Below are 15767 nucleotides of genomic sequence, written 5' to 3'. Positions count from 1 at the left end.
ATTCTCATTCCACCATTGAGTTTGTTTTCTAGTCATAAGCTTGCCAAAAAGAAAATGCAATGCAACTAATAGGATTTTACAGTTACTTGGTGGATACTCTAAGAAAAGTGTAAATAATATGCTTAAAAAACAAAAAAAATATGCTACCTGTATTTTTGCTAAAAATGAAAAATATTAGTTCGCTGACTGCTTTCGTACAATCGAAGGATAAGTACTTTTCCGAGACTGAGAGAGAGACGTACGTGTAATTATGTATGTGTTCGTCTAATATGAATATCAACGCTTAACAATATGGATGTGTACTGCACGAACACATTACTGTCAGGACACGTGCTATCTACACTTTTGTGTTACACACATATGGATGCTTACCTTGCAACTGAAACGTGTCTGAAAGTCATTCACTCGCAAACCCTATTTTGGTATGTTCTTTTTTTTTTAAAAAAAAGAAGGTTAAACCCAGGTTAATTCATGAACTACCTAACCCCTGGGTGGCCTTGCATCCGGACACACACAATTTAGGCGGCAAGGTGGCAACGGGAGTTAAAACCCTGTTTTGGTATGTTTATTACTGATTTATGTTCTTCAGCTTAATACAATCCGATTTTAACTTTACTACACGAACAATCTCGGGTGTATATCGAAACACCTTTTTAATACTCCATAAAAATCTCTTAATCTTGCTAAATTCTATTTAGAAGAATTGATATATTCGCATTTTTGAGTTTGATATTCATGAACGACTTGATTAATGGTTAGTTAAAACTAATTGATGGTTTTAATAAAGAAAAAGAATTATCTAGCATATTATTTTGTCTTATGAATTCTATTTATTTATGAGTCTAGCATGGGTTATGCGACCATATCATATGTTCAAAAATAAAAATCATATTTATTTCCATACTGCAAGACCATGGGTAAGGGGGCTGAAGACCAAGAAATTGAGGGGTCAGCGCGCGTACATCCAACCCCTAAAGTTTAAACATCCACTACAACCCAATTGATCAATAATCATAAACAAACCAATAACCCTCTAACTAAGGCATGTTTATAGTAGGACCAAACCAAGTTTCTAGAGTTTTTTAATCATATTGTCGTTTAGACAATTAGAAGGACTTTGGTTAAATTTTCAGATATTAGTGGGACTTTTAGTTGGTCCTTAAGTTTATTTTTTTTGCTTTTAAACAATAATAGATAAACCCAATATAAATTGAATAACTAATAAGAAAATACAAAACATAGCACACATGACACAAACAAAGGCAAGATTTTAATAACATCAGAGACGGAGAATTCATTGCATAACATATAAAACATAACATCACATATAAGAGCATACATTGTGCCAAGGAAGGACGCGAATAGGTCGACCTTACTTAAGGCACGTCCGCTTTAATATTGCCCATTTGTTATTTATTTTTGGGCCAAAAATACCCAAGAACCCAACTCGCGGACGCCGATAAACATGGCCTAATATTCCAACACAGTGACACACGATAGAATTTTTTTATAAACAAAACAGGCCACAAATGGTCTATGCCACGTATGTATTTATATGGGTCCCACACTTATGAAGAAACGAAAAATAAAAGTGAGCATTATATGAAAAAGAGTAACTTGTTATATTTATTGTGATGTCAATTATAGAAAGTCTTGTTCACCAAGATTTACTTGTACTTGGTCTCCAAGCTAAACCCTCATATTGTATCCCTATATAAAGAGTTCATTATTCATGGAATAAGACACACCAATTCCTCTCTTCTCTTGTCTTCTCTTCTTTATTCAAAACACGTTATCAGTACGAAGCTCTAACGATCTTGAGCTAATAGGTATAGATTCTTATTATGTTATATTTTTAGTTTCTGTTCAATCCTCTTTCAAATCATGCTTATTATCAATTCATGGTTTGTAAAAATGGATTCATAGTTCATACTTGATTGATTGAGTTTATAAGTTTTTAGTCGACCATATTGATTCGACCTTGTTTTCAAGGAATGAAAATCATTGAATCTCGTTGAGATCGTATCAACGCTATTGCTTCTTTCCATTTTGACTTAATACTCTTTTATTGTTATTTTATATAACTGTCTATAGTCATATAGCTATCTTTAAATTGAATACGGCTATAGATTCTTGGTTTGTTATTAAACACGTAAACTACCAATACCTTTAAATCATAGTAGTTAATCACATCGCTTGTACACATTGATTCTTATACATGCTAGCTATTTTCTTTCCTCACATGTTTTTATTTGATTAGACATATTAGATATAGCCCACATGTGTTAATCGATTTTTTTTTTTAACAGCTGCATTGATCTTAGAAAATTACGGCTACATATAATTATTGATAGCATTCACAAATGAATATTTCATAGTTTTTGACTTTACGGCTGCATACCATATTTTTATTAATATTGTTTTTATGGCTGCATCCCATAATATTGATAGTTTGGTAACACGTTGAGTTTTGTGGAGTTATGATTATTAATTTATTTTCTTTTACTTGTGAGAAACGTTAATGCATTGATTATAAAATATTGATATTGCCTTATACATTTTGTACGCAAATATATGCATATATAGCTTATTTCCTTTTTAATAAGGATGATTTCATTTTTACTTATTTTATTTGTAAGAATTTAATTACTATTTTATTATTTCAGTGAGCTATGTCGAAAATTTCTAGTCTTGAATTTGAAGTTCTTGATATCACTGGAAACAACTATTTGGCTTGGGCATTAGATGCGAGTTTTCCTTAGTGCAAAGGGACTTTGAAGGTACAATCCTAGAAGGAAATCAAGCGGGAAATCAAGATAAAGCAAGGCTATGATATTCCTTCGTCATCACCTCCATGGAGATCTCAAAATGAGTATTTGACGGTGAAAGATCCACAAGTCCTTTGGAGCGACTTAAAGGAAAGGTATGATCACCAGAAAACTGTGATTTTACCTAAAGCTCGTTATGAATGGGCACATCTGAGATTACAGAACTTAAGTCTGTAAGTGATTACAACTCAGCCTTGTTCAAAATTACTTCCAAGTTGGAGTTATGTGGGGAGAAAATCACGGAAGCTGATAAGTTAGAGAAGACATTCTCTACTTTTCATGCAAATAATGTTGTCCTGCCAAGACACAACTCCGACGTGAAAAGAGCGATTCCAGAAGTATTCCCAACTTATATCTTGTCTCCTTGTGGCTGAAGCAAAACAATGAGCTTTTGATGAAAAATCATGGACTACGTCCAACTGGTTCTGCTCCATTCCCTGAAGCGAATGTGACTGAACAGAACAACACTGACTCGCCGGGAATGGCTTACACTACGGTCTGCGCTCGGTGGTGGCGTCGGGTCGTGGCGACACGCGGTCGGTATGAGGTAGAGTACACGTGGACGTGGATATGGTCAAATCGAGTCCGTGGGGGATTTCTTTAAGAACTCTAACTCTCACCAAGAAGTGGGAAAAGAAAGATGGTGACAAACAAGAAAATGAATGCTACCATGATGTGGAAGTAAAGACCATTGGGCTGCGTGCCGTACACCAGCACATCTTGTTGCCAGTCCCAATCAGTAAACAGTAACAAACAAAAGGGAAGAATGTGGAAACTAACATGGTGTACGAAGGTGGAGAGGATGATTTTGATTTTGGTGATGCCACTCACCTTGACCTTTCCGATTTTCTCGTTGATGATGAAGAGAAAAAGTGATTGAGCAAATAACTAACATTTAAGAGATATTATTTTTAGTTTATTTTATTGGCTTTTAATTATTTGGCTTTCAGTCATTAGCTTTGGTTTTTATTTACTATATGTTGTTTTTTCTTTTGCATTAATGAATTAATCTATTTTATTATTATATATGAGATTAATAATATTTTATTTATTTATTTGAAGAGAAAATGGATGGTGGAGATTTATGCTTAGCAGACAGTGCAACTAGTCTCACCAACAATCTCTGAAAACACAAGAAATATTTTTCTCATTTAATAAATAGAGAAGCAAGTGTGAGCACTATAACAGGTAGTGCAAAGATAATTGAAGGCTCTGGAAGAGCAAACATCTAACTTCCTATGGGAGCACAACTTGAAATTTATTGTCGATGCATTGTATTCCCCTAAGTCTCAAAGAAACTTACTAAGTTTTAAAGATATTCGCAGAAATGGATATCATATTGAGACTATGAATGAAGGAAATATTGAATTTTTCTTCACATTACAAGTATATATTATCTTCATGGCTCTAAAGTAAAGTAGTAGAAAGACTACCAACACTATCTCCACTTTATGACTGGATTATATTACACTTAAGATTAGTGCAATTGAGGCAAATGCCATAGTAACACCAGAAGTTTACTGAAAATATTACTTTTGGCTATGATCGGTGAGGTCATACCGTTCAATCCTGTTCCGGTTCAAACAATGATGCGAAAGATAATCACAAATTCATGTGGGCATCCACTGAAGAACCAGAAGATTCTTCCTAATGATTATTCATGTGCTGCTTGTTCTCAAGGAAAATTGATTTTAAGGCCTTCACCAGCCAAGATAACTCATGAATCAATAAACTTTCTGGAACGTATTCAAGGAGACATTTGTGGGCCGATTCACCCACCTTGTGGAACCTTTAGATATTTTATGGTTCTAATTGACGCATCAACAAGATGGTCACATGTTCTTTGTTATCAACTCGCAACCTGGCGTTTGCAAGACTGCTTGCTCAATTGATCAAATTACGAGCACATTTTCCAGATTTTCCCCTTAAGGCAATTCGCCTAGACAATGCTGGTGAATTCATGTCTCAGGCTTTTAATGATTATTGCATGTCTATTGGGATAAGTGTTGAACATCCTGTAGCACATGTTCACACACAAAATGGTTTAGCTGAATCGTTAATTAAACGTCTTCAGTTGATTGCTAGACCATTGCTTATGAAATCAAAACTCCCAGTCTCTGCATGGGGACATGCTATATTACATGCAGCAGCGTTGATTCGCATAAGGCCAACGAGTAATCATCAATTCTCTCCATCACAATTGATTATGGGTCATGAGCCTAATATTTCCCATCTTAAGATATTTGGATGTGCAGTATATGTTCCGATTGCTCCACCACAGCGATCTAAAATGGGACCTCAAAGAAGGTTAGGAATATATGTTGGATATGATTCTCCATCAATAATTAAATACTTAGAGCCATCCACAGGGGATTTATTTAAGGCCCGATTCGCAGACTGTCATTTTATGAGTCTGTTTTTCCAACATTAGGGGAAGAGAAGAAACAGTTGGGAAAGGATATTAATTGGAATGAATTATCATTATCTTATCTTGATCCTCGAACTAAAGAATGTGACCTAGAAGTCCAAAAGATAATTCATTTACAAAGCTTAGCAAACCAGTTGCCAGATGCATTTACTGACCCAAAAAGAGTGACTGCGTCACATATCCCAGCTGTAAATGCTCCAGTTAGAATGAATGTCCAAGAAGGACAAAATCAACCTGCTAATGAGTCTAAAACACGTCTGAAGCGTGGTAGACCTATCGGTTCTAAAGATAAAAACCCTCGAAAAAGAAAAGGAGCAGAAATTGGCATATAATGAAACCGAGGTAATTACTACAAGTGAAAAATCTCCAGAAGAGAACATGACACAAAAAGAAATTCAGGTACCTGATAATGAAGAGATCTCAACTAACTATGTCATGTCTGGAATGAAATGGAACCGAAAGCAAATCGACGTCGATGATATTTTTGCATACAATGTAGCAGTTGATCTTATGGATGAGGATCATGAACCAAAATCTATTGAAGAGTGTACACGAAGAAGTGATTGGCCAAAATGGAAAGAAGCAATAGATGCTGAATTAAAATCTCTTGCAAAGAGAGCAGTGTTTGGACCTGTAGTCCGTACACCTAAAGGTGTAAAACCAGTGGGATATAAATGGGTTTTTGTGCGAAAAGAAATGAAAAATGGTGAGATTGTGAGATACAAAGCACGTTTAGTTGCTCAAGGATTTTCACAAATACCAGGAATTGATTATGAAGAGACATACTCTCCTGTGGTGGATGCTACTACATTCAGGTTCCTTATCAGTCTAGCGATAAAGGAAGGACTTGATTTACGCTTAATGGATGTAGTCACAGCTTACTTATATGGCCCACTAGATACTGACATTTACATGAAAGTCCCTGAAGGATTTAAACTGCCAGAAGCAGCAAATTCTAATTCTCGAGAAAGTTATAGCATAAAGTTAAACCGATCTCTTTATGGACTGAAACAATCAGGACGTATGTGGTATAATCGCCTAAGTGAGTACTTGTTGAAAGAAGGCTATAAAAACGATCCTATCAGTCCATGTATCTTTATAAAAAGATTTGAGAAAGGATATGTTATAATTGCAGTGTATGTTGATGATTTAAACATTATTGGAACTCCTGAAGAGATTTCAATTACAATGGATTACTTGAAGAAAGAATTTGAGATGAAAGATCTTGGAAAAACAAGATTTTGTTTGGGACTACAAATTGAGCACCTTAAGAATGGAATCTTATTGCATCAACAAACTTACACAGAAAAGGTTGCTAAACGATTTTCTATGGATCAAGCACATCCTTTGAGTAGTCCAATGGTGGTAAGATCACTCGATGTGAATAAAGATCCCTTCCGCCCTAGAGAGAAGAATGAAGAAGTTCTTGGTCCTGAAGTACCATACTTAAGTGCTATAGGGGCATTAATGTATCTTGCCAGTCATACAAGACCTGATATATCATTTGCAGTGAATCTACTGGCAAGGTTTAGTTCATGCCCAACTCATAGGCATTGGAATGGGATAAAACATATACTCCGATACCTCCAAGGTACGAAAGACATGGGAATATTCTTTCCTAACCCATCCGCAGAAGATTTGATTGGTTTTGCAGATGCTGGATACATGTCTGATCCCCACAATGCTAGATCACAAACAGGATATGTGTTTACTTGTGGTGGAACTGCTATATCTTGGCGTTCGATGAAGCAAACAATTGCAGCTACTTCTTCCAACCATGCAGAGATTTTAGCCATTCATGAAGCTAGTCGCGAGTGTGTATGGTTAAGATCCGTCATTCAACATATACGAGAAGATTGTGGTCTATCTACAGGAAAAGAATCCCCAACAGTCATGTATGAGGATAATGCTGCATGTATCGCTCAACTCAAAGATGGTTACATCAAAGGAGACAGGACAAAGCACATTCTACCGAAATTCTTTTTCACCCATGATCTACAGAAGAATGGCGATGTTCGTGTCGTTCAAGTTCGTTCAAGTGACAACTTAGCTGACTTATTCACCAAGGCGCTACCCACTTCTACTTTCAAAGAAGTTGGTTCATCTTATTGGATTACGTCGTCTCAAGGATCTTGACGTTAGTATACATGAGGGGAAGTAATTGCGTGCTGCACTCTTTTTCCCTTAACCATGGTTTTTCCCACTGGGTTTTCCTGGTAAGGTTTTAACGAGGCAGTATCATACGCGCATAATAGACATCAAGGGGAAGTGTTATATTTATTGTGATGTCAATTATAGAAAGTCTTGTTCACCAAGATTTACTTGTACTTGGTCTCCAAGCTAAACCCTCATATTGTATCCCTATATAAAGAGTTCATTATTCATGGAATAAGACACACCAATTCCTCTCTTCTCTTGTCTTCTCTTCTTTATTCAAAACATAACTCAATATATATACAATATCCACCCATTAATTCGCCACAGATTTCTTCCTCTCTACTTTTTCGTCACCACCTCTATCTCTCTCTCTAAAACGGTTGAAGATTCCGACCATGTCAGGCGAAAACTGGACTCACGTAGCCATGTCTGACGACTCGTTGGTGGCGGACGCGCTGCTTCAGCTCCGTCACTCTGAACCGATGAAAACGAGCAACGCATCTCTCGTCAAGCTCAAGTGGAGCGTGCGTCAACGGAGATCAAGAAAAGGAGACCAAACGCGAGCCAGCCCCACCACTCCTCTTTCCTTGAGCGACGCCATGTCTCTCAGCGGCGGCGGCGGTGGTATCACCACCGTGGAAGGCCTTGAGGAGTCCAGCGCCACCGTAAAACCCTCTAAGACCTTTAGATCTAAGGTTTGTCTAATCATTTCACTCCATTTTTGGTATTTGAAAACTTTGTGATGGCCGTAATAGACTCGTAGTTACTGTTTGTGTACGTGTGTGGCCAACGTATCCCTCGTGATGCGGTGCGTTGTGTTTCCTAGTTGTTTATATCCCTTGCCTTACCTACACGACGAGACTTTTTAGTTGTTCTCTTGTGGGTATTTTCGTCATTTAGTATCCACGATCGGGGCTTACTCGTGAGATCATCGTGTAGGTACAACGACTTTTGGTTGACAGAAATACCCCCACCGTGGACTGGAAACTAGTTTTTTTGTCTTTCTTTTCCAAGAAACTAAATCTATCTTTAGATTTAGTTGTCCTCTTGGAAACACTTTCTCGATCTGAGTTTGAAGCTGATGAGTTCGGTCATCTCTGCTTTTTTTGCTCTTTTTTTTGCAAACAAAGAGTCACGTTTCCCACTTTTGGTGCATCTCTTTCTGCTTTTACGGAAAGACTAAAAAGCCCTCACATTAAGGGATGTGTTTTTGGTCAAAATCATCGATGCAGACTTTATAGCTGACAAGGGAAAAAAAGGAAACACATTCATTACCAATAAAATGATGAAAGTACCCCTTGTCACCAGATGAGCTCTTTACATGGTAAAGGGTATGTCGGTCAAATGCGAGAGATTATCGCTGGCGTTATTTATAATTTAATGGGGTTTGGGAGGCGTTTTCGTGGAATTGAATTTAGGTTTAGAGTATGAGTGGATTAGGTACGTGTGTGGTAGAGTTTAGTGGGAAGGCAGTTATCAAATGTGGCGCAGTGAACAGTTACTAGTGTGGACTCAGGCTCAGAGCCAGTGGTCAAAGTCAGTTGTTGCAAAGTGATTATGTTTGCCTGTCAGGTTATATTGGTAACAGTCTCTTGAGTTAGCTTGTTGTATATTTAAAACGAAAAGAAACATTAGTTAACATTGTTATCTGATTTTTAAGTTGACTTTGATCGGTGGTTAAGATTTTTTTATTTCTTTTGAAATCAAAGTAGAGTCTTCAGCTAAAGAAGAGGGGAATTTTTGGGTTTAATAAAAAAACCACTAATAACTGAATAAGGACAACTGGAGTTGTGTTGAGAATACGTGACACTAGTTTGGGTTGGAGGAGAAATCATGACGTGTGAATGTTACGACCAAACACACGCGTTAAAGTCTCAGATCTCACGCTCCACTCACGTGATTCTAGTTTTTGTTTCTAAATAGTATATGCTTCTTCCTCTTTATGTTTTTCCCTTTTTCTTTCGAGGGCATAAGTTGTTGACCAAGAAGATTCTTCTGAATTTTACACGGTTTGAATTGTTTTTTTTCAAAGATCACGAAGTTGTAGAGTTGTAATTGTTTAATGCTAACTAGAGATGATTCATTTGTTACGTGCCCCTAAAGTCTCTCTTGAATGGTAGGTGTGTGGTTTCTTTATAGAAATGATAAAGAAAACAAAATTAAATTGTTTTTATGGAATCAGTTTGGTGTGATTATTGATTTTTGAGCTGGCTTTTATCTGGTGGTGTCGTGAGTCGTAAGCCATAAAATCTGAATTTTGGGTTTTGGTGTCCAGGTTTCTCAAACGGGTGCATTAACAACAACAACTCTTTTCAAGAGATCAAGGAAGAAAAAGGTAAACAGAAAAGACGTACTACTTCTTTATTTACTGTCACTGTTACTATTAATAATAGTCCTAGCCCTTGACCTTGGATTAATTCCGACTAGGCAGTATCCATAGCTTGTTTGAATATGTTTAGATGTATAGTTTTGAGTTCTGCCAAGGATATCATTACATATTGGCCAGTTTTGTCTAATAAATGCGTCCTTGTGGACAGACTTTGGCTGAGCTTAAAGATGAGGAAGTCATGCTCTTGAAGGAAAGCAAAGGCCTGAAAAATGTACAAGCCTCATTTTGGCTTTCTTCTGTATGTCTCTCTATACATTGTCTCTGTGATATGCTAATCTTAGCATTGGCTATTGTTTTTTTTTTTTTAATCAGGAATTAGCACGTATGCGCGATTTGGTGGAGGAACAAAGAACAAGGAACAATGCTCTAAAGAAGATGAAGGTGACCACTCTCTCTCTCTCTTAAACATTCACCATTTTTTTCCCTTGCTCTCTAGGCATTCCCTTGTAAACATGTAACTAAATTAGATTATATTCTTATATGCAGGCTGAATCACAATCTGCCTTGTCCTGCAAACGTTCTTTCCAACAAGGCTCCTCCTTCTTGCTCCCTGACCTAAACATGCCACTAGATACAGACATGAGCCCTGAAGTTATATGCTGAATTAACGGCGAGCCATGAGCATATTATTCTTTTGTTTTTCCATCACACCCAAACAACTATACCTCCTTCCCACAAACATCTTTTTTTAAACTGTAACTATATGAATATGAACAAGATAGTCTAATCCTCCACATCCTCACCCATTCGGCCATTTCCCATGGCTTCTGTTCGAGTTTATGTTTCTTGACATATCTTCTTCTCGAGCTGGTAGTATGATTTTTTGTTCTGCCATTCTCTTAAGTGATTCTCATCTTTCTCCCTTTTTCATAGGTTAATGTAATCGACCACATAGATAATGGATACACACTTATTCTGTATTTCTTATTGTATATTCTCTCGTAAGATGTATTGCAAGATTACATCGGCCTTTCTATCAATGTAACACGTTAAAAACCTTCTTATTATATCATATGATCTCTCTCTCCCTAACACTGTTTAATTAATTATGCAATATAATTCAAAATATAAACCAAATGAAGAAAATATATAAAACACTTTATTTGTAACAGTGCTCTTTTCATAAATTCAGTTATATTATTTTTCCAAATACCAGAAATAATTAATTGTGGTAGTAGTTAGTTTACAAACAAATTTGAGTTGATTTTTATCTACCCATCTCGAATATGTTTTCGGTTTAATCTGGTTTGACCATCAGACTAGTCTGGGTTTAAAAACAACTGCTCTCTATAGTCTTCACATCTATCGCTAATTTTTGTTCGCAGTGTTAATTAATCCAAAACCATCAGTCCTAAATCTAATCTATTAATTATTATTTTTGATCAAAATCTATTAATTAACGATGAAAATCTATTATGGAAAGACTTGGTGAGCAATGCAGGAGAAGGAAGAATAATGAAAATAAAACTAATAATTATTGCGTTATTCACAGTTATAATAATTAGCTAAATTAAACCCGGGAAATGAGAACCATAACTGGAAGGCGAAAGAATTAATAGGAGGACTTGTTATGGAAAGACTTGGAAAGCAAGGCGAGTCATCTTTATTAGTGGGGCCATTATTACCAAAGGTTTTTTTGCATTACCAAAAACACTCGATGAGTTCACTACTTCTCAGCCGTGTCTCGAGACTCTCTCAGAATAAACAACCTGCGTTAGAAGTTGTAAGCCACCCCTACCCCTCTCTTGTCTCTTTTCGTAATACTTGTTTCTCTTCTGATGATGTCGGATTTTACTTTGCAGAGAAGATACCTCTGTGGCGCTCGGTTCATGTCCGAAACCCCTATCTATCGCATAGTACGCGCTGATCATTGTCGTTATAGTTCGAGAGACGAGAGTGTCGGCAGACTCGTGGTTCGAAATGTGAAGGCTTCGGACTCTGAGGATGACGAGGTTTTGGAAAAGATGGTGCCCACCGACTTGATGACACCAACGGGAACGATAGGAGCGTCCCAAGGGTGGGTAGCTACTTTGAAAGACAACGTAGTGTGGCTTCAAGACGATCTAAACCCGTTCGGTTCGGATTCATCTCCTAAGCGAATCTCACTGCCTCGTCCCGAAACGTTGCCTGATTGCCAAACCCAAATGGTAACCAACGTGGCCTTGTCATCTTCCCCTGAAGACGAAGACTGCATTCTAGCCGTCAAGTTCGTTGGGGCTCAACTCAGCCTATGTAGGCCTGCTGAAAATAATAACCAATGGGTCAACATCAGAATCGAAGACCCAGGCTTCTTTTCGTCACGGGTCATGTATTCAAATAATGAAAAGATGTTCTCCATGCTGGGTCGTGGAGGAACACACACGGGATCTTGGGATCTTGAGAACCACAGATCGCGTAGCTTTGATTATAGAACGTATAAAGAGTATCTCCCATCGGAGATGGCGGATATGTCTAGGTGTAGCAGGAGCGAACACTTGGTGGAGGCACCCACAGGTGAAACTTTTATGGTTAAGTGGTACACAGACATCTTCTGGAATGGCCCTGATGATGGGGTGCGGCGTTGGAAGCGTTTCATGGTGTTCGAGGTGGCAGGTGGAGACGCACATGCTACTAACGACATTGAAGAACTCTGTATTTTTCTATCAACCAAAGGAGAACCTTTCTGTGTAGAGGCTAGCTTGTATGGGCTAACCCCAAACTGCATCTACTACGTGGGAGACTTTGACTACGGAAAAGTCAATATAGGCAATAATGAACGGGTTGGTGGATATGGCTTTTCCCCTGCCCCTTACTTCATTCCACCTCAATCCTCTTAATTGTATTTCTTTTTCATTTCTGTTTTATTGCTTTTGGATTACAATGGAAACTCTATATTCATCACTCGCACTTGCACTTCCTTTTTGTATAGTGTGATTTTACTTTCAACTGTTATGTGGAGTTTGAGCATCACAATGATACAACAACTCTTCCTAGTTTCAGATCAATGCTTAGAAAAAGTATGGTCTTTGTAAATAATAATCTCTGGAGACTAGGACAGAAATGGGTTTTACTTTGTACTCTGGCTAAATTTATGGATTTTACTTTATCCCTGAATCTCGCCTTACTGGAAAATGTTTAATCACAAGATCTCTATCAACATGAACATGTTGGCGATCGTAAGTGTACAAGAAGCTAAGCATAAAATGCTGAAAGAGATGTTTCTATTATATATGACTCCATCCTCCTCTCTCTCTCTCTCCCAGCATATCCCTTCACATTAGTTAGACTTTCCTCAAGTGTTTGCTAATTGAGAAAAAAGATGTTTAATGTTGAAATCGATATGCTCGAATATCTTATGAACGTATAGGAACAATATAAACATATAGGAAAAAATGAGTAGGAATGAAATTTTAAGAATGATGATTTCTTATCAAAATTAATAAAGAACAAATTTGTTCTATAATTCTCTACAAACAAAGGAATAGTCGATATTCTGAAGAGACAATATTTTGATGAGTCTGATGTGCTTTCTGCTCGTTAATTTTCTACAAGGAACTCTGCTTAGAATGTTGGAAGAGATTGAATGCTTATGAAAGACTTGGTGAGCAAGGCAGCAGAGGGAAGAATTATGAAAATAGTATCAATTCGTTTTATTAGTCGTTACAATAATTAGATACCCAATGGATTCGTGGGTCATTTAAAACTCATATATAAAAGAAAAAGCAACACGACATTTATTACTACAGAGATGCGATATGATTTATGGAATGACAGTTATGGAAAGACTTGGGGAGCAATGCTATTCATCTTTATTACCAACGTTTCATTTAGAGTTTTTCCATCACCTAAACACACACTATGAGTTCTCTGCTTCTCAGCCGTCTCTCGAAACTCTCCCTGAGGAAACAACCTGCGCTAGGAGTTATAATAAGCCATTCTCTCTTGTCTTTTTTTTTTTTAATTTAATACTTGTTTGTATTTCTTCTTTTGTATGTTCTGATGTCGGATTTTACTCAACAGAGACACTTAGTTGGTGCCCGTTTCTTGTCGGAAACCCCTCTATGCCACATCTACGGCGTTGAACACTGTGGATATAGTCAAGATCACTATGGGCGGCCTCGATATCCGCAAATCGGCAGACTGATGATTACAGATTTTACTGGCCCTAGTTGTTGGACCAAGGTTTTGGAGAAGACGGTGCGCATGGACTTGATATCAGAAACTGGAACTATGGGAGCATCACACGGCTGGGCATTTACTTTGAGATACGGCGGTATTCCGCATCTTGTAGATGATCTCAACCCGGGAGTGTCGAACTCAGATGGGTGTGAGATCTCACTACCTGATTTAGTAACGCTGCCTCATTGCCAAACCAAACTTGTAACCAGCGTGGCCATGTCATCCTCCTCTCCTCACGACGAAGATTGCATCCTAGCCGTTAAGTTCGCTGGTCCTCAACTCAGCCTAATTAGGCCTGCTCAAGAGAACAAAGAGTGGGTCAACATAAAAATCGAAGACCCTTCCTTCTTCTCCTCCCGAGTCATGTACTCAAAGAGAGATAAGAAGTTTGCCATGGCGGCTTCCGAGGGGACACACATTGGATACTGGGACCTTGGAGAGAACTTGGAGAAACCAAAGGCGCAGGAATTTTGCGATGTTTTCACTCCTGAGTTGTTGAAGTCAGAATGGGAAAGACTAGATTCGTGTGTCACGAGAGTAGAGTTGGTGGAGTCACGTACCACGGATGAAATGTTTATGGTTAAGCGGTTCACAGAGAGAAATGACTTCAATGATGGGAGGATGGAAGAGCGTCGAATATGGGTGTTCAGGCAAGACAGTTGTTCTACTTGGTGTTTCACTGAAAACATTGGGGATCTATGCATTTTCCTCTCCAATGCTGAACCTTTCTGTCTCAAGGCTAGCTCCCACCAGAAATGCAAAAACTCTATCTACTTCATTGACAAAAGCGAACGTGGAATATTCATTCTCGGTGATAAGTGTAAGACTAGTAACTTTAACAAGTTCACTGCCCCTTACTTTATTCCACCTCAATCTTACCTCGATGCTAATTGTAGCGATGGTTATCATTCTCCCTAAACCTTGCATGACATCAACCACCTCTGCTTCAATTTTTATGTATTCTCTTCTTTCTTTTTTGCGTTCGCGTTTACTATATGGAAATGGAAATTCTGAAGTTTAGTTACTCGCACTTTCACACTTAACAGTAGTGATATGATAATAAGATATGAGCGAGTAATGCAATCTCAATACATCCATGACAAGTCTTGCCTAAAAGACACAGGCGTTGCAGCACCATGCACACCTCTTCTTGAAACCTGAAGACAATCTTCGAACACAAGCAAAGGAAACAACTCCGGCGTTTGAGTCTTTAGCAAGTGGTCTCAATCCAACGTCTATGATTCCCAAACACGTTGATAGTTTCTGCACAGTGAAAGAATGAAACTAATTGTTGCAATATATATGCAAGAGTAAAATAATTTCTGTAAAATAAAAAATAATAATAATTTCTGTAACAACCCAATCTCATAAACCGGTGGTTTGGTATTGTTGCGATTTTATTTTGGTTTTATATAATTTTAGATGTGGTTTGTTTCGGTTACTGATTTTAAAAGTGTTTTATTAAGCTTTTATTTTATCAAATGTTTTTGACTTTTATTCGGTTTTTATAATTCAGTCATTCGGGTTAGGTTAACTTTTTAGTACGCAGCATGATGTTTTGAGGATGCAATGAGTGTTATAATTTCGTTAGATGAAAATGAACTAGCCTGAATAATGTTAACATGTTTATTTGTAATTTTGGCAATGGCAAATAGATTTACAAAGGCTTTCTGTGCCAAGTGAACGCACGGTAGGTTAACTACTTAACTGTACCCCAGACCAGATGATGGGTACGATCAAGGTGGTGTTCAGGTTGGACCAATACGGTCCGTTCTTGGATAGTATTGTCACTAGGGATCTTAAGTTC

General features: G+C 37.6%; 3 protein-coding genes across 3 annotated transcripts; all 3 read left to right on the top strand.

Moving 5' to 3' along the window:
- Positions 1 to 7351: 7351 nt before the first annotated feature.
- Positions 7352 to 10800, top strand: LOC103830445. Its single transcript, XM_009106224.3, has 5 exons — positions 7352 to 8108; positions 9689 to 9748; positions 9951 to 10013; positions 10115 to 10183; positions 10289 to 10800. Exons 1-5 carry the CDS (start codon positions 7809 to 7811, stop codon positions 10403 to 10405), a joined length of 609 nt encoding a protein of 202 aa, XP_009104472.1. The 5' UTR covers positions 7352 to 7808; the 3' UTR covers positions 10406 to 10800.
- Positions 10801 to 11583: 783 nt separating this feature from the next.
- LOC103831419 lies at positions 11584 to 12618 on the top strand. Its single transcript, XM_009107313.1, has one exon. It carries the CDS (start codon positions 11584 to 11586, stop codon positions 12616 to 12618), a length of 1035 nt encoding a protein of 344 aa, XP_009105561.1.
- Positions 12619 to 13780: 1162 nt separating this feature from the next.
- On the top strand, positions 13781 to 14878 carry LOC103831418. Its single transcript, XM_009107312.3, has one exon. The coding sequence runs from the start codon at positions 13781 to 13783 to the stop codon at positions 14876 to 14878; it is 1098 nt and encodes a 365-aa protein (XP_009105560.1).
- Positions 14879 to 15767: the final 889 nt, after the last annotated feature.

The sequence above is a fragment of the Brassica rapa genome, chromosome A07, assembly GCF_000309985.2.
Source record: "Brassica rapa cultivar Chiifu-401-42 chromosome A07, CAAS_Brap_v3.01, whole genome shotgun sequence".
Classification (NCBI taxonomy): domain Eukaryota; kingdom Viridiplantae; phylum Streptophyta; class Magnoliopsida; order Brassicales; family Brassicaceae; genus Brassica; species Brassica rapa.
This window is presented reverse-complemented; position numbering and strand designations above follow the sequence as displayed.